At 38.4% G+C, this 25,772-nt stretch overlaps 1 protein-coding gene across 15 annotated transcripts in view; it reads right to left on the bottom strand.

The window, feature by feature from the left end:
- DMD (dystrophin) overlaps positions 1-25,772 on the bottom strand; it is a 1,568,405-nt gene that overhangs the window by 783,879 nt on the left and 758,754 nt on the right. For all 15 annotated transcript variants that reach the window (XM_067466757.1, XM_067466754.1, XM_060770144.2 and 12 more), the window contains 2 exons: positions 7,584-7,778; positions 199-371 (listed from right to left, as the gene is read on the bottom strand). In XM_067466757.1, coding sequence (XP_067322858.1) covers positions 199-371; positions 7,584-7,778 — 368 coding nt within the window. The remainder of the gene's footprint in view (positions 1-198; positions 372-7,583; positions 7,779-25,772) is intronic.

Genomic DNA, 25,772 nt, shown 5'->3' with positions numbered 1-25,772 from the left:
CATGAATCACTGAACTATTTTTAGTCAAAGGACTGTATGAAGGCATCAACACTTTATGAAAACACCTTCAAATATTAAGACAGATTCAGTATGGAATCAGCAAATTAGTTTGGATGGAGAAGAACTGAACCACAAACTGCAAGCCAAATGTAATGAGGCTTGTCAAAGACAGCAAACCAATGTTAAGAAGTTACTTACGCCTGTCGATCCCGATACATCTTGTTGACTTTTTCCCATTGGTAAGTAAGCTGTGTCAGCTTATCCTGTATTCTTGCAGCTTCTGCAGGTGTGGCACTTTTCAAAACTGCTGTCTTCTTATTGCGAATAATTTCAATCTGACCTGAGTATCTTCCTAGGCTGTCTTTAATTTTCTGAAATGCCATATTAAATAACAATAGAAAAATAACAAATAAAGATAATGTCAAGGTTAACTGAAAAGTAACCACAAACTATTGCCTAAAAATGTAATAGATCTTAACAAAGAATGATACACCCACAGAAGAATGCATGAAGCACTGTGTGCTGTGGGTAGAAACCACAAATGTAAATCATGTTTTTAACAATGAGTTTGTCTTAACACTTTAAACATCCCACTGAAAAAATGGTCAAACACAACTTTTCTTTACATTTCAGGAGTTTATTTTCTTTTCAAAAAGTCATTAGCACAAACAACATTGTATGCAAAACATTTGTGCAAAAACTAAAAACATTTTAAAGTCCCCAAATATGAAAAAATAATTAAAATATATACCCCAAAACTCGCACTCTTTTCCAGTGAAGATGCACTTAAAAAACCTTTACTTTTTAATGTTGGACCAAAGTAAGCAAAACGTTTACAATTCTAGTTGGAATGTCCTATAGATGAGATTACCAGAGTTATTACCCCGTGAAAAAAATAGAAAAAATCTCATTGAAGAAGAAAAACTGTAAAACTGAGGGAGAGATTAAAGGACTTGGAGAAAGGCTAAGTTATTATGAACTAAAATCATTTTGTGTATACATTGATAGGTATGGAAATAAAACGTGTGGCTAAATGACCAAATTTTTAAATTGTTTTAAATGCCATCAGATATTTTGTGACTGACTAAAAGAAGGACTCTTTTATCATTTCTAGTATCAGAGACGGGAGGATGAGAGAAGCCCATTAGCAGATGAAGCAACAACACTGTTTAGGAACAGGGTCCATTATATCACTTCTAAAAAGTCAAATCAAATCAGTAGAATTTCCAATGGCCATTTATTTTTGCTGTCTAAATTTTCCTCTCTCTGACATCTAAGGACAACAGTCTACTAATTCAGCTTTCAGTCAATTATGTGTCAAGTATCTATTAAATAGTTTATTACTGAGATATCAAGTTGTAAAATGACTTCAATCACATAGTTTATACAGACTGTGCATAATTGGGTTTTGCTCAGCTAAAGGCAAGAACTATTTTAAACTTCACCATTTTGTGTTGTTTGTGAAATGTGTTTCTCAGTCTTTCCTAGTCTTATTTGAAAGAATCCAGATGTGCACTTCTTTGACAAAAATGCAAATATATTTTTGGAAAACAAGATATGTACAGGATGAGGTATTGTCCTGGTATGAATACCAAATCTGTAATCATATTTCATTTTTATACTGATATCATAAATGGGAGAAGCACAGCTTGTAGCATTCATGAATGGCAGGAAAAGATCCATGTCTTAATCACAGTCTTAAACATGTACTAGAATTATGAATCATAATATTTGTTACAACTTTTATAAATCCTGCACATTTAAAGAGGATTATGAATGCATTCTTGCTGCGAGAATGAAAGGTTTAAAGTGATTAAAGGAACATCTAGAATAAACTGAAATGGTGAGAATTCCTATGAAGAACTGCTGGATTTACATGTACAGGGTTAGTCAAAATGCATAGGCCAATAAGCCATTCAATTGAATGGCTTATTGGCCTATGCATTTTGACTAACCCTGTATAATCTTTGAGAATAAGGATACTCAAAATTATAGCCAAGGGAAGAAAAGGAATTATTATTTTTGCCTGGAATTGACACCTTCAGAGGGGGTCTTCATTTGCCTACAAATATTATGTTGTATCAAACAATCATTCTTACAGAAATAAACATATATTTATATTCCTGGATCTACTTATTAATGGCAAAGTGAACTTTTAGTCTAGAATTGTTGGATTTAAATCCAGGAAATCTGATCTCAATTGCTTGCTTAGCTCTCAAAACCTATTGGGTGATCTTGGGCCAATTATTGTTACAAGGAAAGATTTTGGGGGCATAATTCACTATCTTTATGAATATTCTTTCTCACAATTTTGTTGTAAAGATGGAACTGTTATAGTACAGCATGACAATAGTGTTGCTACTACTGGGAGAAGGGGGAAATGGGTTGCTCAGGAGGAGGAGCAGCAGCGAAAGCGGGTTAGAGACATCTTAATGGCACCGACAGATTCGGAGGATTTCGAGGGTTTCTCGGAGTGTGAAATGGAGGATGGGGAGGAGAGCAGAGGAGTCAAGCGGGCTACTCAGGAACCCGATTCTGATGAGGAGTTACAGAGGAAGCGCTTTTGGGATATTCTTAGCGCTCCCATATCTGATGGGCTTTAACAGGAGTGATGGGACTTCGAGTGAGGATGAAAGGGAAAAAGGATTTAGACTGGACCCGTGTGCAGGAATCAGGGACATTTGTGCACAGCCTACCTCGAGTGAAGAGTTTGAGGGTTTCACAAGCGACTGGCAACCTGGGAGTTCCTGGCAAGACCTAAGTCTTGACAGAAGCTGGCAGCGCTGGAGGAATGGGCAACAGTGCTTAGCTACGGGGGATGAGGCAGCTGGAAGTAGTAATGAAGAAGAAGGGAGTAGCTCTTCCAGCGATAATGAGCTATGAGATATAAATTGTTACATTTGTAATGGACCTTTGCAGAAGGCAAAGTGTCTTATTTGTGTGTAGAACTTTGTTCCTGCCATTATTCATGCTTTGGGTCCCAGGCTTACTGATCATCAAGTTGGGTCCCAGGATTACTGATCATCAAGTTATGTTTATCCTGCTTTGTATCCTGTAGGTACGGACTGAATTCCTCCTGCTGACTAGGGACTGTTTCCTGGATTTACGACATCATGCTGTGAACTTCTGGCTACTACTCCTGAATGTGTTTTGACCTCGCTTTGTGTGTTTTGCCTTTGTGATTCTGTACTTTGCCGGCATTGTTGGTTCCAAGCAGTTTGCTTCTGTTTTCGTCAACATGGATTATATTTCAGGATAATCCGGTTTATTTTCTCATTAAGTTTTTGACATAGCAGTTGCTATTGACTTTTTGTTGCTGTTTGAGACACTGAAGTAAGTGTCCTTCAGCTTTGTTTGTTGTCAATAAATCTGTGTTTGGCTCTTAACTCTGTGTTTGGCATTCTTGAGACTCCTGGGTCTCGACAGTAACAGACAGCAAACTCTTGAACCTCATGTTAAACTAGGTGGGGTTAATTTAAATAAAGTTGAATATTTACTTATCTATTAAATGTTATTACTTGCTGATCAGTAACACATTCTCTGGGCAGTATACAAGGTAGGAACAAATTAAAAATCACAGCAAGAAGTGATGAACAAGATAAATATAAAATCAAACAGTCAAAAAGAAACCACAAATGATAACATTCTCTGATTAAAACTACAACAAAAGATAAACACCAAGGTGATAAAATAAATGCATGGTTCATGTCACTCTAACTACAGAGCAAATTTGATATTTGTTTGTGTTGAAAATACATTCCCTTTCTCTGACCATGGGACCCAAGGCAGCTCACAATATTTAATTCTCAATGTACCATGGAAGCATCAAGAAAAGTAAATTAAAAAAAAACACATGCACCTGTAACTATGATCCTTTGTCAGTTAAGTTGACAGCACTTCTACTGTTTCATATTCTAAGCAATTGTGAGCACAGAATTCTTACAGTTATTTACATATCGGAAACTCATTTAGTCTTGTTGTTTTTCAACCAAGGACAAATTAACCTATGCATGGACAGGACTAATGGTTTGAAGACCACAGCTGCTGTCAATAGCAAGTCAATAACTCTGCAGCTGGAGAACCCTGTGTGTAATTGTAATAAAATGTTGATTTTCTCTAATGTATACAGAAATGTATGGCAAAGGAACTATATATGTTGAAAGTAAAATTGAATAGCTGTATATACTTGTGGAAATATACCTTATGTGTAGCTGAGAATACATACAATATTTGAGACCAATTATGGCACATTCCACTGACCAGGTGCAAAATATTTATTCTAAAGTCGACTGATAAAATATTTGCAGATATTAAGTATTTGCAGAACATAATTAACTTATTCATTGTTTTCCAAGTAAAGAAGAATCACCTTTAAATGTCAAATTGCATCACTTCAAAAAACAATATACTGTATAGTCTAAGCCTTCAAGGTTTTTCTTGTTAAAAGCTTTATTTAAAATATATTATTTAGATTAAAAGCAAGAGTAAACTAGATAGAGATTCACTCATGTTTGTGCCTAGTACTGTCTTCAAATTTGATTCTGCAAATTTTCCTGGGGTTATAAACCAACCACAATTTAATTTTAAACCTTCTCCAACCAGCAGCTATACAATTTATGCATCATGTTTCTATTTTTATTCCAGCATAATGACAATGATGAATGATTTTACCAGGTGATAAATATTCATTCATTACAAAATTCCGATCAAAACTATATCACTTCCTCAAGCATATGAATTTTGAAGATCTATTTAGGTGTAGTGAGAGATTTATTTGGGAAGTAGATGGAACCATACCTACAACTGCATTACTTGACATTTTAACAGTGTGTTGAAATTTAATTTATGGCAATAGTTACTTGTAACCATGTTAATAAATATCATTAGAATTGGTGACAGTTACAAAAATATGAAATGCCTCTGGATGACCAAGTGATTAGTTATGGATATAAATCATACTGAGATGGACAAATATATAATGTTAAAGAGTAGCGATAGGAATCTATATATCTGTTACTAATATCTTTGCTGCAGTACTGCTCTTTGTGTTGTAGTAGAGTCTGCTGGCAACGATACTACTACTAGGGAGAGTAGTAGAGGAGGCAAACGAGGTGCTCAGGTGCTAGAGGAAGAGCAACAAAGGATGCGTATCAGGGAGATACTTATGTCTAGACACAGATGAAGACTCTTTCAAAGGCTTTTCAGACAGTGAAATGTGTGAGGAGGAGGAGGGAGATGGGAATAGCGGTGTCAAATGGATTACTCATGAGAAGGAGTCTGACGAAGAATGTCAGAGGAAAAGGATCCAGGACATACTTAGTGCTCCCACTGAAGATGAGGCTTTCATGGGCTTTACTGGAAGTAATGGGTCTGGGAATAGTGAGGATGAAGAAGAGCCATTAGATTGGACTCAAGTACAAGAAGTGAGGAATGTGTGCATGCAACCCACATCCAGTTATACGTTTGAGGGTTTTTTCTGGGGATTGGCAGTCTGGAGATGCCAGGGATTCATGGGGAGACTTTAGTCTTGACAGGAGGTGGAAGAGTTGGAGAGATGGGTGTTGGCACTAAGCGATGATAGCGATGAAGAAAGAGCGGAGGACAGCTCATCAACAGATGATGAGTTGTAGGATAAATGAAGGCACTGAAAGTTTGGAACTTTGCAGTAGGTAAAGTGTTGGTTACGTGCCTTGGGATTTGCTGCTGTCACTTCTCTTGTTGGGCTTGGGTCCTGGAACTGCAGGTTGCTGTATTCTTTGTGTGCTGACCGACTTGGACTCTCGTAAGTGCGGAATTCCCTTCTCCTTGACAATGGACTGTTTACTGATGACGCCGCTGCTTTTGGACTCCGTTATCTACAACTGGGATTACTTTGACCTTGGACTGATTTTGGACAACGGCTTCTTTTCACAGTGTTTTGTTTTGGCCTTATCTTTGAACTGTGATATATTGGGGCATTTTGCTTGAACTCTTGTTTAACCTGGATTTTTTTACCAGTATAATGCGGTTTATTTGGTTGTTTTGATTTTTTTTTTAGTTTTCTGTGAGTTTTATTTTAAAATCAAGAAATGACGAGAGAAAAGAGGGAAAAAAGGAGAAAAAGGAATAGGGGAAAAGAAAGGCCAAAAAAAAAGGGGGGGGGGAGATAAAATAAATGTGAAGATCTTCATGACTTCCTGAGTATCGTGTTGGAGGTGTCCTCCTTTTTTCTTTCTTCTGCTCTTATTTATTTGAAACCTTCTCTCCTTCTATCATATGGGGTTTATTCCAATTAATTTAAATTATTGTCTTACAGTTTTTCCCTTTTAAATATTCTGTGACTTTTGCCCAATTTGTCGCTTTTATTGGAGTATCTTTGTATCTAGATAATAAATATGTAAGTCTGTCCATATTTCTAATATCGAGCACTTTTTGTAACCAATCTTCTATATCTGGTGTTTCCTCTATTTTCCATAATTTTGCAGAGCAAATTCTAGCTGCTGTCGTGTTAAGTGTTAGCTTATTGGCAGCAATTTGCACAATTCTTTTTTCATGAAGAAATCACATAAAAGCATTCTTAAAGAAGAATGGCAACAACAAAGTCATGTTAAATAGTTTATAATGTGGTCTACTTTGACTGAGCTTGCAAAGGCAAAGGGAACTACATACTACTGACCAGGAAACCAATGCCCACCAAGGTACGGTACCTTGATCATGATAGGAACATCCCATCTTCTTGCCATATTGATTCAACAATACCCAATTTCTTTAGTATTGTGCATAAAGACTGGGCATCTGTAGGTTAGGACTGTGTTACCTTTTAGTCCCTGTACAATACTTAGAAAACTGTAAGAACTTTTTTGTATTAAATCATGAGTGTCTAGGAAATTTGGGGTTTGGGGCTTTTAAATCTTTAAAAGGCAATTTAAAGCATTGTGTTTTTTTTTTTACCACAAACAATGGTTTATAATCCCCTTTTAATTTCTGGTAGTTTGCAATGCATTGCCAGAGGCTATTGTTAAAAATGTCGAAATGTATTGTTAAAAATGTCAAGGTACTTTTAAATAATAAAAAAGAATGTTAATTCCACTTTGTTTTCTCTGTATTTATAGCAAGCATACAATAATTAGCAAGCAATCTTCCCAATTAGTACCCTCTAGATATACTGGTTTACAAGTATGAGTATTCCCAGATAAAACGTTAATTCCCCATGGAATCTATTCAGGAATGCTAACTCTAGCAAAAAAAAAAAAAGTCTCCATTTTGGTTAAAGTATCAAATCTTTGTGTATGGACAAAACCTAAAATGTTCCTTCCTTCAGAGGGAGAAGGGGAAGCTAACATTGTATCATAATGTCATCTTGAAAGAGATTGTGCAATGGTGACTGCTGCAGGGAGAAGACACTGATGAGGAATGAAATGATGTGAAAGGGATTATATTTTCAGGTGCATTTCACTGAGTACTTTGTTCATTTGCTCCTAAATTTCCAGTTTTTCACAGAAACCATCCAACTACAACAATTTGGCTTGGCTCTAAGCTTACCAAGGTGGTTGCATGCACTATAAAGCATCACTTTCAAATAATTAAAGCAGTTGGATTCCTACCTTGAGGCACTCTTCTTGTCTGACAAGATCCTCACAGTCCCGTCCTTGCAAACTGGGAGAATTAAGGAGGTCTTCTACTTCAGACAAAGCTTGTAGAAGCCGAAGGATCTCTGCCAGGTATGCAGAAGGCACATAAGAGGTTTCCATAGTCATACCTTCACTCATCACAACGGTTGTCTCTTCAAAAACAGTTTGCTAGTATAGATATACAAAAAAGTCTTTAGTTTTTAAAAACTACACAATTCTTGATCTAAAATACATGCCATTTGAACAGACCCCTTCTTCAAATTTTATATTAAAAATGCTATTCTTCTACCAGTTCATTTGAATATATGACTGGTAGACCTCTCTGTAGCAGCATTTATTTTCTTTTGTATGAATATCCAAAGTAAGGATTAAGGTTTTGGCATTATAATGGCTAAAATAAACAGAACTGTTTATTTATTTATTTTACATATTTGCATCCCATCCTTCTCACCCCCGGAGGGGGACTCAGGGTGACTTCACAACAGGCATTAATTCAATGCCAACAGCAGTAATAAATGATAAAAGCAATTTGTTAATGCTTAACTATGATACATTCAAGAAAACACTAAGCAGGTTTTGAATATTCTGTGCATTTTCCCTAACAGCACATTCATTTATTCCTAGACACTAATAAACTAGAGGGGAAATCAATAAATTCAGGGAAAATCTTCAGAAAAGTAACATTGATGTCCCAGGATTTGCACAGCCTCTGAAATCAGGACCCTTACCAATATGTGCCAAAATTATAGTTCAACTTTGTTTTATCTCTTGTGAACTGTTTGTGTGTTTACCAAGATCATTTTGATATTTCCTTGACTTTAACAAATTGACTGAACATGATGTTTATGTATTAACCACACATTAAGGGTTTGTTCACACAATACATAATTCCTAGTGTGATTTTTGATTGGGATGCATTTACGTAGAGAAACAAAAGGCTGTGGATACTTGGGACTGAATGGAAGAGCCTGCTAAGTTTGTTTTTCATCAGCAATTATACAAAAAGCAACCATACAAACAGACCCAATAACAACAACAACAATTATCATCATCATCATCATCATCTTTATTTATACACTGCCCCATCTCCCTGTAGGGGCTCAAGAAAGCCTTATCTGTCTAGCTGCTTGTTGTTGTTGTTCATTCGTTCAGTCGTCTCCGACTCTTCGTGACCTCATGGACCAGCCTACGCCAGAGCTCCCTGTCGGCCGTTACCACCCCCAGCTCCCTCAAGGTCAGTCCAGTCACTTCAAGGATGCCATCCATCCATCTTGCCCTTGGTCGGCCCCTCTTCCTTTTGCCTTCCACTTTCCCCAGCATAATTGTCTTCTCTAGGCTTTCCTGTCTCCTCATGATGTGGCCAAAGTACTTCAGCTTTGTCTCTAGTATCTTTCCCTCCAGTGAGCAGTCGGGCTTTATTTCCTGGAGGATGGACTGGTTGGATCTTCTCGCAGTCCAAGGCACTCTCAGCACTTTCCTCCAACACCACAGCTCAAAAGCATCGATCTTCCTTCGCTCAGCCTTCCCTAAGGTCCAGCTCTCACATCCGTAGGTTACTACAGGGAATACCATGGCTTTGACTAGGCGGATCTTTGTTGCCAGTCTGATGTCTCTACTCTTCACTATTTTATCGAGACTGGACATTGCTCTCCTCCCAAGAAGTAAGCGTCTTCTGATTTCCTGGCTACAGTCTGCATCTGCAGTCATCTTTGCACCTAGAAATACAAAGTCTGTCACGGCCTCCACGGTTTCTCCCTCTATTTTCCAGTTGTCAATCATTCTTGTTGCCATAATCTTGGTTTTTTTTATGTTTAGCTGCAATCCGGCTTTTGTGCTTTCTTCTTTCACCTTGATTAGAAGGCTCCTCAGCTCCTCCTCGCTTTCGGCCATCAGAGTGGTGTCATCTGCATATCTGAGGTTGTTAATGTTTCTTCCAGCAATTTTCACCCCAGCTTTGCATTCATCCAGCCCCGCACATTGCATGATGTGTTCTGCATACAAGTTAAAAAGGTTGGGTGAGAGTATGCAGCCTTGCCGTACGCCTTTCCCAATCTTGAACCAGTCTGTTGTTCCGTGGTCAGTTCTGACTGTTGCTACTTGGTCCTTGTACAGATTCCTCAGGAGAGACACAAGGTGGTTTGGGATGCCCATCCCACCAAGAACTTGCCACAATTTATTATGATCCACACAGTCAAAGGCTTTAGAATAGTCAATGAAGCAGAAGTAGATGTTTTTCTGAAACTCCCTGCCTTTCTCCATTATCCAGCGGATGTTGGCAATCTGGTCTCTGGTTCCTCTGCCTTTTCTGAACCCAGCTTGAACATCTGGCAACTCTCGCTCCATGTATTGCTGGAGTCTTCCTTGCAGGATCTTGAGCATTACCTTACTGGCATGAGAAATAAGGGCCACTGTACGGAAGTTTGAGCAGTCTTTCGCATTTCCCTTTTTTGGTATGGGGATATAAGTTGATTTTTTCCAGTCTGATGGCCATTCTTGTGTTTTCCATATTTGCTGGCAAATGGCATGCATCACCTTGACAGCATCATCTTTTAAGATTTTAAACAGTTCAGCTGGGATCCCATCATCTCCTGCTGCCTTGTTGTTAGCAATGCTTCTTAAGGCCCATTCAACCTCACTCCTCAGGATGTCTGGTTCTAATTCATTCACCACACCGTCAAAGCTATCCTCGATATTGTTATCCTTCCTATACAGATCTTCTGTATAGTCTCGCCACCTTCTCTTGATCTCTTCAGCTTCTGTTAGGTCCCTGCCATCTTTGTTTCTTATCATACCAATTTTTGCCTGAAATTTACCTCCAATGTTTCTAATTTTCTGGAAGAGGTCTCTTGTCCTTCCTATTCTGTTGTCTTCTTCCACTTCCATGCATTGCTTATTTAAAAATAGTTCCTTATCTCTTCTGGCTAACCTCTGGAATTGCGCATTTAACTGGGCATATCTCCCCTTATCCCTGTTTCCTTTTGCTTTCCTCCTTTCTTGGGCTACTTCCAGTGTCTCAGCAGACAACCATTTTGCCTTCTTGGTTTTCTTTTTCTTTGGAACGTACTTTGTTGCTGCCTCCTGAACAATGTTGCGGACTTCTGTCCATAGTTCTTCTGGGACTCTGTTTACTAAATCTAGTCCTTCAAATCTGTTCTTCACTTCCACTGTATATTCGCTAGGAATGTTAGTGAGATCATATCTAATTGGTCTGTGTATTTTCCCTGATTTCTTTAGTTTTATTCTAAATTGGGCAATAAGAAGTTCGTGATCTGAGCTACAGTCAGCCCCAGGTCTTGTTTTCACTGACTGGATGTCTAGCTGCTAGCTGTCTGTATTTTATATACATTGAAAAGGAGAATTTAATTAATTAAAAGAGTATAATTTAGCAAATCTACTCTCACAATGACAAATTTTGATTAGCAAATAATTGTCCAAATTTTGGTGCCAGGGCACAATAGTGACAAAAATGCATTTGCTCTAAAATCTGAAAAAAATGGTGACATAGACCCCATCTACACTGTCATATATATATGTCAGAACTGGAGAAATCTTCCTATGTGCCTGGCCAGATGTGAAATGGTTATCATACAAACCAGGAAACAGTTTTCTTGTGTATATCTTAATGAGTGCTTTCACTTCTTTAGCCATATCCATTGCCATATACATGTAGGATGACTTCCAACGGCCTGTCCTAAAATTCCCATCTTGTCAGTGGTTGGCACTTATGTCTCTATTGTCTTTGAAAAAAGCATGTAAACATCAGGGCAAATATATTGTCCAAGCCTTATATTATGATTAGGATACTTTATAATAAATGCTTAATTGTTTAAGAACTGGAATTTTGAATATTCTCTCTTTTAAACAAGGTAATTCTGTCATTGTTTTACCAAAATGTTGTTCAATATTTCACAACTTAGTAGTATCAAGCTATATAAAGACAGATTTCTCTTGAAGAAAATGCAGGTGAGTTATCTTGAGCAATATATAAACTCTATATTCTTGGATCCAAGCAGTATGTCCAAACCTGATCCAATCTAAATAATCTTATGCCACAGCCAAAATCCATCGAGAGTCACTTTTTATCCCTTATCAGTGGTTTTACTGGAATGCTTGTGGTCATATCAGTTGTTTCACGGGAATACACCCAATACTTTGATACAGTCTGCTGGCAGTGATAGTAACACTAGTTGTATTAGGAGAGGCAGGAAAACTACTCGCGAGCAAGACTATGAAGAGCAACAAAGGAAAAGAATCCGGGAGATACTTAGTGAGCCAACAGATGAGGATTCTTTTCAGGGTTTTGATGCAAATGAAATGGATGATGGGATATAAGATTCTGGGTCTGATGGGATGGATTGGACAAGGGTTTGAGAGATTCAAGATATTTGTGCTGAACTCACAAGCAGTGACACATTTGAAGGTTGGAATAGTGAAGACTTGGATGGGACTTGGGGAACTTCAGGATTAGACCAGAGATGGACTAATTGGAGGAGTGGTGGAAGAGGCACAGCTGGGAATGGGTTGGACCAAACTAAGGGCGACTCCAGTTCGGATGAGGAGCTGCAACAAGATACATCTGGGACACAGGTATTGGCTGAATCAAGTTCTGATGAGGACTTGTAGATAAAAAGGGAGTATTTGCTATTGAAGCCTTGCAATTGGCAAGGAGTCTTGTTGGGCGCTTTCTGGATCTTTGCTACAGAAGACGGGTTTGAAAGAAGACTTGGGATGTAAGTTATGCTCTGGGTTTTAGCAGCAAAGGGGGCTGGAACTGTGTGGGTTTTTGCTGGACTGCACTGTTTTGATGTTTGCATTAGCTGCCGTATTGCCCCGCTGCTTTGGCTCCTTGTGTTTATCCATCGGATCGGGATCTGACCTTGCAGCTGCTTGTCTTTCTTTGGACTGGACCGGACTGGACTTCATTCTCTGTCATTACTCTCTCCTCCACATCTACGGCTGAGCGTCTGGAGCTGGCATTATCAACATTCCTGCATTTCTGCATACCAGTTCCTGCTGTGTTTGAAGCTCGGGTTACATTTTACAACCCTTGAAAAGCTGCATTTAAGCATTTTTTGAGTTTAGTCCAAGTTATATCTCTGGTTAATCCAGGTTATATTCTGTAGGGGTTTTGTGGGTTCTTTTGCCTGTATGGGCTTTTTCACACTGTAAACTAAGTGTTTTTTGCCCTGTGGTTTTGTTTTCGGCTGATTTTGTTTTTGTTTGAACAATAAACTATACTCCTTTAATTGGCTGGTGTCTGACCTTGACACCCAATATTGTGAATAGGGACAAATTTTAGTGAAACTTTTAGGCCTAATCTCATTGTTAGTTGCAACAAAAGTACTCAAATAAAAAAAACTTTATTATGGTCATAGACCATCATAAGGAGAGTGGGGGTACAGTCTCATAAAAGCATTGTACATTAGTCAAAATAGACTCATTTAATATATCAAAACTTAGTAATTCAAGAGTTGCATTGATTCAATCAGTCTGCTCTAGTTGGGTCTAACATTTGGATTACAGTAAATGTTTTTTTTCCAATGCTTTAAAAAACCACTGGCCCTGATTCATAAGTATTCACTGACCATGTTCCACCGAAACTAACACTGAGGTTTTCAATTTGCAAGGTTTCATTAGATTTAAAATACATTGACTTCTGGGAGTAAAGGAGTGCTAAAAGTGAAGGCTACACTTTTTGGAACTTAATCTCCATTGCATATTTTAATTTTACAAGAAAAAGAAAGATTATTAGAGTTGATATGGCAATGTTGTTGTTCATTCATTCAGTCGCCTCCGACTCTTTGTGACCTCATGGACCAGCCCACGCCAGAGCTCCCTGTCGGTCGTCAACACCCCCAGTTCCTTCAAGGTCAGTCCAGTCACTTCAAGGATGCCATCCATCCATCTTGCCCTTGGTCGGCCCCTCTTCCTTTTTCCTTTTACTTTCCCCAGCATAATTGTCTTCTCTAGGCTTTCCTGTCTCCTCATGATGTGGCCAAAGTACTTCAACTTTGTCTCCAGTATCCTTCCCTCCAGTGAGCAGTTGGGCTTTATTTCCTGGAGGATGGACTGGTTGGATCTTCTCGCAGTCCAAGGCACTCTCAGAACTTTCCTCCAACATCACAGCTCAAAAGCATCTATCTTCCTTTGCTCAGCCTTCCCTAATGTCCAGCTCTCACATCCGTAGGTTACTACAGGGAATACCATGGCTTTGACTAGGCGGATCTTTGTTGCCAGTGTGATGTCTCTACTCTTTACTATTTTATCGAGATTGGACATTGCTCTCCTCCCAAGAAGTAAGCGTCTTCTGATTTCCTGGCCACAGTCTGCATCTGCAGCAATCTTTGCACCTAGAAATACAAAGTCTGTCACGGCCTCCACATTTTCTTCCTTTATTTTCCAGTTGTCAATCATTCTTGTTGCCATAATCTTGGTTTTTTTTATGTTTAGCTGTAACCCGGCTTTTGCGCTTTCTTCTTTCACCTTGATTAGAAGGCTCCTCGCTTTCGGCCATCAGAGTGGTGTCATCTGCATATCTGAGGTTGTTAATGTTTCTTCCAGCAATTTTCACCCCAGCTTTGCATTCATCCAGCCCCGCACATGGCATGATGTTTTCTGCATACACGTTAAAAAGGTTGGGTGAGAGTATGCAGCCTTGCCGTACGCCTTTCCCAATCTATGATATGGCAATGCTATACCTTAAATGTAATTATAATAACATTAAAATACACAAAAATTAAAATATTTTAAGGTATTTACACATTTTGTGAAATTAAAGTGATGTTGGAAAAATAAAGTATTATTATTAAACATAACAAAATATCCTGAAGGCAAGGATATTTTGTTATGTTTAATAATAATACTTTATAATATACTGGAATGCCATACATCATGGCTAATGAGCAAGTCAGATTAGCTAAATTTGGGAGTAGAATGCCAATATGTTAGGGGTTGCAAGCATCTGAAACACCCTTATCTACATAGAATGAAAGGCAGCAAATGATCAAAAAGGAAATGGGAAAAAAGATCTGAATTAACATTAGGTAATTTACAATTCCAGGTAATATCAGATCTATTATTTGAAATGAGATGCTTCGATAACAGATTTTTTCTTTTGACAAGTTTAGTATCAACTCTCGAAGTGTACTGACTGCAGGCTTGGATTTCCATAATGTGTTATTCTTATTGAAGGAAATTAATTTCTGGAACAACTTAGCGAGATTAATGATATAGACAAAACAGATGGTGGTTTTCACATGTCATCTTAATAACATCACAATAAGGACAGGATTCCCCCCCCCCCCTCTAATTACTCATTGAGGCCTTAGAAGTGAGTCTATCTTTGCTTCCATCATTTCATATAAAACTGCTTTAAGAAAATATTAATTTATTTCACCAAATATTTACTTGTTTTTGTATAACTTTAAGCAAAATGACAATCATAATTTTAAAACTGGGATAGATGCAATGGCAAAGGGAAGAACGTTTTTATCACTAAATTCTGTGGAGCCAATCTTTCTGTTTAGAAATGTAGGACCCTTCCAGACATATATCCCAGGATCTGCTTTAAACTGCATTATAAGAGTCCGCACTGCCAGATAATGTGGGATAAACAGAAAAGCTGGGATCAGATCCTGGGATATAGAGCCTGTCTGGAAGGGCCCATATTGTAATGTAATGATTAGAAATATACTGTAATGTTGCAAGTATGGAATTAACAGAAATGTAGAAGACAGAATATAGTACTGCACAAATATATGCAAAAAATGTCGTTGTAATTGCTATAATTTATCTGCATAACCAAATAACTATGTAGTTGTATAATTTATCTGCATAACCAAATTTATCTGCATAACCAAATATATATAAAATGTGAAAAGTATCTATGTCATCCAGTTATCGGATCTGTAAACATTGGCTTAGTTTGCAATTGTGAGAAAAGATGCTTGGCATCTGTATATTGAATACGGGCAATTACAACAGATAACGCGAAAGGTGACACTACCAAAATGAATTCTTGAAGTATAACAATATTTGGGTTGTTGCTGTTTATTTGTTCAGTCATTTCCGTGACCTCATGGACCAGCCCATGCCAGAGCTCCCTGTCAGCTGTCAACACCCCCAGCTCCTTCAGTCAAGCCAGTCACTTCTTTCTTTTTTCCTTCCATTTTCCCCAGCATCATTGTCTTATCTAAGCTTTCCTGTCTTCTCACGATGTGGCCAAAGTACTTCATCTTTGCCTCTAATATCCCACCCTCCAATGAGCAATCGGGCTTTATTTCCTGAGATATGGACTGGTTGGATCTTCTTAAAGTTCAAGACACTCTCAGAATTTTCCTCCAGCACCACAGTTCAAAAGCGTCTATCTTCCTTTGCTCAGCCTTCCTTATGGCCAGCTCTCACATCCATAGGTCACTATGAGGAATATAATTGCTTTGACTATGAGGATCTTCATTGCCAGTGTGATATCTGTACTCTTCACTATTTTATCGAGATTGTATAAGTGTTTCCCCCCCCCCCCCCCCAGGTATTCAACTTATATCCCCATACCAAAAAAGGGAAATGCTAAAGAGTGCTCAAACTTTCGTACAGTGACACTTATTTCACATTCTCTCCTCCCAGGAAGTAAACGTCTTCTGATTTCCTGGCTGCAGTCTTTATCTGCAGTCATCTTTGCACCTAGAAATACAAAGTCTGTTGCTGCCTTCACGTTTTCTCCCTCTATTTGCCAGTTATCAATCAGTCTTATTACCATAATCTTGGTTTTTATGTTAAACTGCAGCTTTTGCACTTTCTTCTTTCACCTTGATTAGAAGGCTCCTCAGCTCCTCTGCTCCTCCTCGCTTTTGGCCATCAAAGTGGTATCATCTGCATATCTAAGGTTGTTAATGTTTCTTCCATCAATTTTAACTCCAGCCCTGGATTTGTCAATTCCTGCACATCGCACGATGTGTTTAACCCTGCCGTATGCCTTTCCCAGTCTTGAACCAGTCGATTGTTCCATGGTTAGTTCTTACTGTCGCTACTTGGTCATTATACAGATTCCTCAGGATACAGACAAGGTGATTTGGTATCGCCATACCACCAAGAACTTGCCACAATTTATTATGATCCACACAGTCAAAGGCGTTAGAATAGTCAATAAAAAAGAAATAGATGTTTTTTCTGAAACTCCCTGCCTTTCTCCATTATCCAGCAGATATTGGCAATTTGGTCTCTTGTTCCTCTACTTTTTCTAAACCTAGCTTGTACATCTGGCAACTCTCTCTCTCTCTGTATTGCTGGAGTTTTCCTTGCAGGATTTTGAGCATTACCTTACTGGCATGTGAAATAAGTGTCACTGTACAAAAGTTTGAGCATTCTTTAGCATTTCTCTTTTTTGGTATGGAGATATAAGTTGAGTACCTGGGGAAAAAACACTTATACAATTTGCATAAATCTAAAATTATGGAAATTTCTCCTGTGCTACATGGAGCCTCCTCAGAAAGAATATTTATGTAGTTTGGGGAAGCTCATTGTCATTAGCAGCCTAAGGACCCTTTTAAACTGTCATATAAAATCCAGTTTATCTACCTTGAAATTGAATATTTGGCAGTGTAGACTCATATAAAACAGTTCAAAGCAATATGGATTATCTGATTTGATAATCTAGAGTATAAGGCAATGTAGACGGAGCTTCAGTGATGTGTAGCATCTTTAAGCAATTTTGGCTAGTATACCAAATTCACTTTAGGCAAGACTTGCCTTCCCATGGTATTCTATGCATTCATAATACCATGTTTATGTTACTGTAATGCACAGAGATGCAGGGTGGGTGGATGGGACAGGATACCTGTCACTGGGACTGTGGCACAGCTGGCTGGGAGTCAGCTGCATTAAGATCACTACTGACTGAAAGGTCATGAGTTTGAAGCCAGTCTGGGTTGGAGTGAGCTTCTGGCCAATTTGTGTAGCTTGTTGTCAACCTTTGCAGCCCGAAAAACAGTTGCATCTGTCAAGTAGGAAAATTAGGTACCACTTATGTGGGGAGGCTAATTTAACTAATTTATGAGGCCATAAAAAATCTCCAGCAAGCATGCGGGGAATGAGGAAGTACTTCATCAGTGTCGCAGATGGACAGTGAAGCAACAACCCCCCTGGTGGCCAGAAAAATTTGGAATGTTAAAGAGCCTCTGACTGTCTGTCTATATGTGTTGTGTGTCTATGGCATTGAATGTTTGCCTGTATATGTACATTGTAATCCGCCCTGAGTCTCCTGTGGGGTGAGAAGGGCGGAATATATATACTATAAATAAATAAATAAATAAATAAATAAATAAATAAAATTTTGTTCATGTTGAGTGAGACTTTTGAAGAAACCATGGTGGTGTTGAAGCACTGGCTGACTAATTACTTAAATCCTGGGAGAAGATTACATGGTAGACTGTCTTCTCAATACACCCAATTGTTAAGGTCAATGACTTGGTGATGAGGAAGGAGTTCTCCTTGGGCCTTTGCTAAGTGTTCTGCTTTCACTCTTAGTCATGTGACATCAGGGAGTTGACCTTATAGTTGCAGCATTTTGTGTTCTTCTGAGGACTCATATGTTTTGCCCAGGGATGGAGGGGATGAGATCTGGGTGAAACTACTGGCTTCAGCTGCTCCCGTACTAGGTTGGGCTTTTTGTATCACTCGAGGTAAAAGGGACTTCTACACTGAAACTATAACCTAGCTTGGAACCAGTTCAAAAGGAATTGGTTTTTCTGCAGGGTAATTAGATTGACAGGTCTAGAACTAGTTTGAGGCCAGGATGGTGATTACATGGAACTGGCCTCAAGCTGTTTTGCAAGTCCCCCATTTTGCCAAGAGATGTGCATCAGTGCACCTGAGGCATATGGGGTGATTTTTTTTAAAGTTGCAGGTAGGAGCAGAGCCAATTAATTACCCCTCCTAGGGGAACAATTAGCCCCATGTTGCCAAGCCATGCCCTAGGGGTGTTTTCTGGCAGTCCCCGTTCAGGATCAGTTACTGAGCTTCAGCAGGGGCAGATGTTTGCAATGTGCTCAGCATTTTGCAGATCTAATTTCACTCTGGTTCTTGGATATAAAGGGAAAATTTGCAACACTTTTTTGTTTCCAGGGACATTTTTAAAGCACTGTTTTGCTCTTCATTCTCATTTCAGCACACATTGGTGGTGTACATTTTGTGGCAACCATAGCCTTGAGTCAACTTCAAACTGCATTATAGGATCAGCATAGAAAGGCCAAAAGTTTAATAGTTAATAGTTCAAATTAAGTGGTCCTTTCATGTCAATCTCTTTGTATGATCTTGTTCAGTTTATGGTAGATCAGCAATAAAAGTTGATATATTACAACTACTTCAAGAATTGAAGTGAAAGTATCCATTGAAATCCACAATTTAAAAACTGATACACTGTGTACTGTGATTTTAGATACTGGATCAGCACAGATACTGGTTGGATCCATGGGAGCTCTTCTCATGTGGAGTTCTGTTGAACTCCCAGCCAGTGGGAAGATGCTGGAAGTTATATTTTTAATCAATTCTCTCCCATACATGCAATTCCCAGTACTACCTGCCATGCTGTTCTTAGAATAAGGAATCAGCAAAAATTGTCTTAGGTGTTCAGCCTGTGGAAATTTCACTGGATTAAACAGTATCATGGGCAGAATCCCTTTACATTTTGTAAAAGCCAGATCTCGATCAAATTCAATGTATTTGTTTCACCTACATAAACCTTTGAATGCCCTTTGTACAGTTGTTTTAACGGCAGATATATCCCAACAGATTTTATATATCATAACTATTTTTTATATTTTATTCACCTTTTACTATGAAATAATAGAATACAATATTTCATATGAAAAGAAATACACAAATACTGCAATATATTAAATAGAAATTTGGGAGGATCTATTCATTTTAGATAATTCCCAGAACAATAGGTTTCACCATAGGTGATGTTCACTTATTGCTTCTTTCAAAAACTCTTTCTTTTCTAACATAAACAACAAAAGAAATGGCTTCAAGGAAATACAGAGCCTGTGAGCAAAAGATTAAAGAAAAATGCATTTCCACATGTCCCCTGACAAATATTTAGATATGCTGTACTTCAGCGAGCTATGGTTGGCTCATAGCTCATGATATTCAAAGCAGACTATAGGATGATAAGAGAAATCCAATCTTGTCCCAAATATGCAGAGATGACTGTGGTGAAATAACAGTATACATTTGTCATATCATTATGGGAGGTAAGAGTATACTTTCACTTAACTCAAGGAATGAATAAATATTTAAGGAAGAGTTTTAAAAAATTGGTAATTCTTATATAAACCTCTAAACACCTGATGCTTAACAGCAGAAACATTTATTTGGTTGTAAGAAGGCACATCATACATCAATTATCTATGTCTGCATTTTATATATCTATGTACTTCAATGAAGCAAAAATACATTGTGTTTTGCTTGTTTCTCATTTTCTCTCCATCAACCACTGTCTACATGGGAATTTAACTTCCCTTGCTGTGACCTTCAATAGCTGATTGAAGTGCAAACATGCTATCCACTGGGAAAGACAATTTGGACTGCATCTCTAGCCCACCACACAACAGATTATGACACTCATGCCACATGCTAATAAACTATGTAAGGCTGCAGTTTGTTTATAATTTATTTGAAGTAACAGATTTACTTTCATTTGCTTCACAGAGAATAACAGTACAGACGGTCCCCAGGTAACGAACAAGTTATGTTCTGTAGGTTTGTTCTTAAGTTGAATTTCTTCGTAAGTCAGAACAGGTACATTTTTATTGTAACTCCAGCTACACACACACACAAGCCTTGCATTGCATAGGGAATTGTTATCACCCTGTGGTATTTGTTTTGCTGTTGGTGCCTCTGTTCGGAAGATTTCACCTCACTTTCTCTCCCTGTGAGAATTAGATTTTGAAAATAAAATTTTCTTGTTGTGGAAACAAGGATCAAGTTTCAGTGGAGACACCTTTTCTCCATGATAACTCTTTCAGGAGTAAATTTCCCTTCCTAGGGGTACATTTATCTCACTTCCTGTTGTTTCAACCCCTTTGTAAGTTGGAGATTTGTAACTCAGAGACTGCCTATAGTTTCTTTCATACATTCACTTTACTTTCTTGGAAATAAAGCAAAATTCATTGTGAAATGTAATATAATATGGAGCCAAAGGCATTGTACCATATATGCTTAGAAACCAAGTATACTTGGTACAGTGACATTAGCAAAAAGAAAAAAGAAAACAAAATCCCAAACCCAGCTGTAATTCAGATTATATTGTCCAGGACCTGCCCCAAATTACCCTTTTAGTACTAATATGTTATACTCAAAATGTATTGCTCACTATAAAGGATCGCGGTCAAGCGTATCAAGCCTCCACACAAACTTGGACAGGGTGGTCAAACAATCCCACCGCTGTCACGGCAATATAAAGATATTGCTATTGATCAATCCCGCATCGCTGCCACCAATATAAAGATATCGATCGCAAATCGATCAATCCCGCAACCTCTGCCACCAATCTGTAATGCAAGGGAACACTCTAGCTGCCCAAAATATTAAAGGTGTTTTTAAGACCACCAAGCACTGTGTCTTATTTGTTTCTTCTTTAAAAAAAACAGTTCAGCCTGTTTAAGGAACTATAGCCACAAAGGCACACTTGACTCAGGCTTTTAAAATTTTGAATAATCGATGAAAGTTTATTGATAAAAACACAAGAAAATAAGTGCTGTATAATATCTTGGTTGTTACAGAGAAATTTTGGCTTTTGTCTTGAAATGCGTAATGGTTACATATAATGGTTCTGTCTTTGTTACAATACAGAGATTTTCTTCTCTTCCTTAACAAGCAAACTTAACATGAACTGAATCTCTGTCAAGATTACTTCTGTAGCCTACCCTAAACTATGGTCTAACTAACTACAATCCAGCTATGTTTCCCCTCATAGCTGTTCCAGTTTGCTTCAGCTGACTTTGCTGGCAAACCTATGACAAACTGCCTTCTCCTAAACTATCTCAAGCACAAACTTCTAAAACACCCTTTCTCTCCCTACTCTAATCTCCAACTCCCTCTCTTTCTCACTCAAAAGGCTCTTTTCCCCTCCAAGTCTCTCTAAACTCCGCCCCTTTTCCTAAACCAATCCTGGCCGTTCTCATGCTGACTCGGGCCTAAGACACTCCCCCTCTCTAAAATGGTGCCTTCCCTGATTTAAAATGGCTACTGCTGCTTTTGCCAGGCCCACCTAAGCTGCAAACTAGCTGGCAGACTTCTTCTAGGCCCTGCCATCCAGGCGGAAAAAGGTAAGGGATCTTTACACTCACCACACCCAAAATGCTCATTTTCTGGCTCTGATGACAGTAGTGTGCTCCTCCCCTTCCCAGGCAGCTGGACAGCCTTTAGGGCTGTTCTGGGCCTGCCACTGCAAAGGCCATTGACACCAGCCTTTGGGGCACACTCTTACCATCCTGTGACTTGAGTAAGGAAGGCATAGTGATAGCAGCTGCTGTAGTGGCAGCTATGGGTGAAACAAGAGCCAGCCTAAGCACAGTGGAGGAGCATGATCCTCTGCTCACTTATTTGTGAATAAAATCATCCTTCCACCTGCTCTGAGCAGAAAGTCTGGTATTCACACATTTTAAAGGGAACTGTAACAAAGCATACACTGCAACTACAGCATTCCCTCACTTATTGCAAGTTTTACATTGCAGGACCACTTGCAAAAAGTGAAAATCTGCGAAGTAGGGACATTATATATGTATATTGTATTCCAAGGGTGAGGCAGAAGCGAGGAGAGATTTAAAGGCACCACACACTTTTTTTGCTAGCTATCTCTACTTTGCTTTGCAATCTCTCTTGATTGGCTGCCATTCTCCCAAGGGGGAGGGTGAAAACCCCATCCACACTCAATCGTTGCCAGGAGGCAGGATTAGAATGCCACTCTGGGCAACGGCAGCCATTCATAAACTGGGAGGCAAAACCCGCAAAACAGCACGTTTGCGAAAAGCGGACCACGAGCGAACACTATAGCAAGTACTGGACATGTAAACAAAAATGTTGATACTTCCCACTGTAGCAAACGCCACTATGAGGGGAAATTTTCATAAGGACCCTGCTTCTGGTTGTAATATAGGCAATGGCCCATGGGAAGGTATGGAAATATCCATCAGCTGCTTCCCACAGGGAAACAGATCCTTGTTAGTCATAGAAGCTATTGCATGTCTATGAGGACGGATTGGAGTGTTGGGCTGGAAGTCACTAGTCAGCTCCATAACTAATGCAATTACATAGCTGTGTAAACCATACAGAACGATGGTTGCAAACCTTACCAATTTAATTTTTGGAAAAAATCAAGGAATAATTTTAATAATTTTCTTCATACCCCCAAGTCTTTAAAACCTGGACAGTTTTCAAAGAGTATGTGCAGTGTGGGGTTCTTTTGCATACTGAATGATGTATCATGATTACTATTGTATACCTTATTCAGGAATATAACACGGTATTACTACTTTGGCCCCATCTACACTGCCATATAAAATCAAGAATCTTTACTTTGAACTGGAATATATGTTGCTGCTTAACAGTTGCAGAAACTTTTTTTCATTGTTAACAGTTTATTCAAAGACAGTATGTATATGTCTTTCCCTTTTGATTTGAAAGAGTCACTAACTCTAAGAAAGACCCAAACAATATGTGACATTTCTTTTTACAGCTCTGTGGGAAGCCTACTCTGTTAATTGTTCATCTTTTCTATTCACCAACACATCTTTGTTAAGGAAACTGCACTGCAGTCAGTTAAAAGCAATTCTGAAGGCTGTATTATAGTGTATAAAATGGTAAAATTGCAGGGAACATTGCCCAAATAACACATTCAATCATGAAAATGAAAATAATACAGAGTAGGAAAATAATCTTTGTGACCTTGTGTTGAATTAATAGATATGTTTTTAGGGGAGAAATCTTAATACAGCTTTAAAAAGCTTTGTTATAGCAGTTAGATGTTCAAAACTACAAACTTAAATTCTGTCTCACTGACATCTAACACCACTTTGCATGTATGAACACACTTCAGATCAAGCAATTAAAATCCTTCATTTGGCAGAGCAATGCAAAGCATTTGTATCTAAATGGAATAGCTGAAAGGTAACAAATTTCATCAAATTCATTCCTGAGGCTTAATAATACATCACGTTTGAAAGAGGATAGACAAATTGTGTGGCATGATTTCCAGCAGAGATGACTTCATCACTCAATACACCTGTTTGGCTGCTCAATTTACTTATATTCACTGCACATCTGTGTTCATGGAAAGTTAGTGTGAAGACTCAACTATTAGCTACATCAGTATGTAAATATACACATTAAACTTTGGCTATCAAACAAATAGCTGAATTTGTTTCTCAGCTATAATTTCACCAATAGTAACATATCAGTGCTGAAAACAAACAATGCTTGGTTAGACTCCATCCTTTTCCCACCCATGATCTCTAAAAAAATAAATAATATTTACACTGCATGATACTTTTCAGAACATATGCTGACAAGGTATCTTCAACTATCTTTTACATTCAAAGGCAGGACAAAAACCAAGCCTAATAAATTTTACTGTGAACAATTTGCACAAGAGTAGGTAAAACCCAAAGCCCATTAGTTTACTTTAAGAATACAAGTTTTCCACATTTCCCTTTTTATACATTTTAAATAATAATTACAATACAAAATGTCTACTTTAACATCAAATTTCAAGTAGGTTTTCTTTTTTCTATGTATCTAATAAAATATGCCAATCATTAATGTCATGAATATTTAGAAATTTGCCTGCAACATTTGAGTAACAATATCAGTACCTTAAGAATAATGCAATAGTTTGCAAAGCTATGGTTGAATAGATGCAAGATTTGGTAAGCTTTATGAAAAGCATATAAAGTGAAACCTGTACTTAAGAGCATACAAACTTAAGAAAGTTTTGAGTTAAGAGCTGTCACTTGGACCAGATTTTGCTTTGACATAAGAGTTAAGAGGTAACACTAGAAGCAGGGCCGTAGCCAGAAAAAAAAAATTCGGGGAGGGTTGAAAATTTTGGGGAGGGTTGAATTTTTTTGGGGGGGGGGGTCAATTTTTTGGGGGGGGGGGTCAGCGTCACACTGAAACAAAAAGCACAGCAGGGGGCAGAGCAGCCTGCAGCTCTGCCCCTGTCAACCACCGCCACCAAGTCTGTCCTCCCTAATGAGAACATTCAACAATCCCCACCACCACCTTGGTTGCTTCGCTACATTGGCTATTGCTGCAAGTAATGACAGTGTGAATAAATTGTCAATATTTGCTTGAGATAGTGCTTGCAGTTCTGGAGGGACTCTTAATTTTTTGCGTCTCATAGACTTAGCATGGGGATTTGGTTAACCAGTTAAAATTCATGAGTAAACCAGTTTTTTTTTAACCTGAAAAATTTCAGGGGGGGGGGGTTCAATCCCTACCCCCCCCCCCCCCTGCTACAGGCCTGACTAGAAAAAGCACTGGGGCCAGAGGAAGTGCAAGCATGAGAGCACAGGGCCTTATGGCTCCGTGCCTCATGCTCTTGTCCGCTTTGGGAAATTGCTGTCTGCTTTACTCTTGTCCACTTTGAGGAACTTTAGGTTAGTTGATTTTGTGTGGTTTTATTCCTGGTATGTCTGGCTTCATGAAGAGAGAGAGAGAGCAAGAGAGGGAGGGAGGCTGGAATGAGTGCAGTATGAAGAAAACAATCCTTTTGCTTCTTCATTTTGTGCTTGGTGCTTCCTTGCCACAACTTTGTGATTCCACCATTTTAAAATTGATCTTTCTTTTTTATTGCCCCATGTGGATGTGCAGGTTTTGCCTTGCTGTTACACTGGTGGCCAACACACATTTTATTGCCTCAAATATGCTTCCTTGCCACAACTTTGTGCTTCTACCATTTTAAAGTTGATCTGTTTTATTGTTGAATGTGAATGTGTATTTATACATTATGTGCATTTATACATTATTTGTTATTTATAAAATATAATTTCTCATTTGAAAACATGCAACCCAGAAATGGGAGGTTGGGCCCCCAGAAAGGATTAATAGCATTTCAATGGGAAAATTCATTTTGAGATAAATGTCTTTGAGTTAAGAGCTCAGTCA

The sequence above is a fragment of the Anolis sagrei genome, chromosome 3 (genome assembly GCF_037176765.1).
Source record: "Anolis sagrei isolate rAnoSag1 chromosome 3, rAnoSag1.mat, whole genome shotgun sequence".
Classification (NCBI taxonomy): domain Eukaryota; kingdom Metazoa; phylum Chordata; class Lepidosauria; order Squamata; family Dactyloidae; genus Anolis; species Anolis sagrei.
This window is presented reverse-complemented; position numbering and strand designations above follow the sequence as displayed.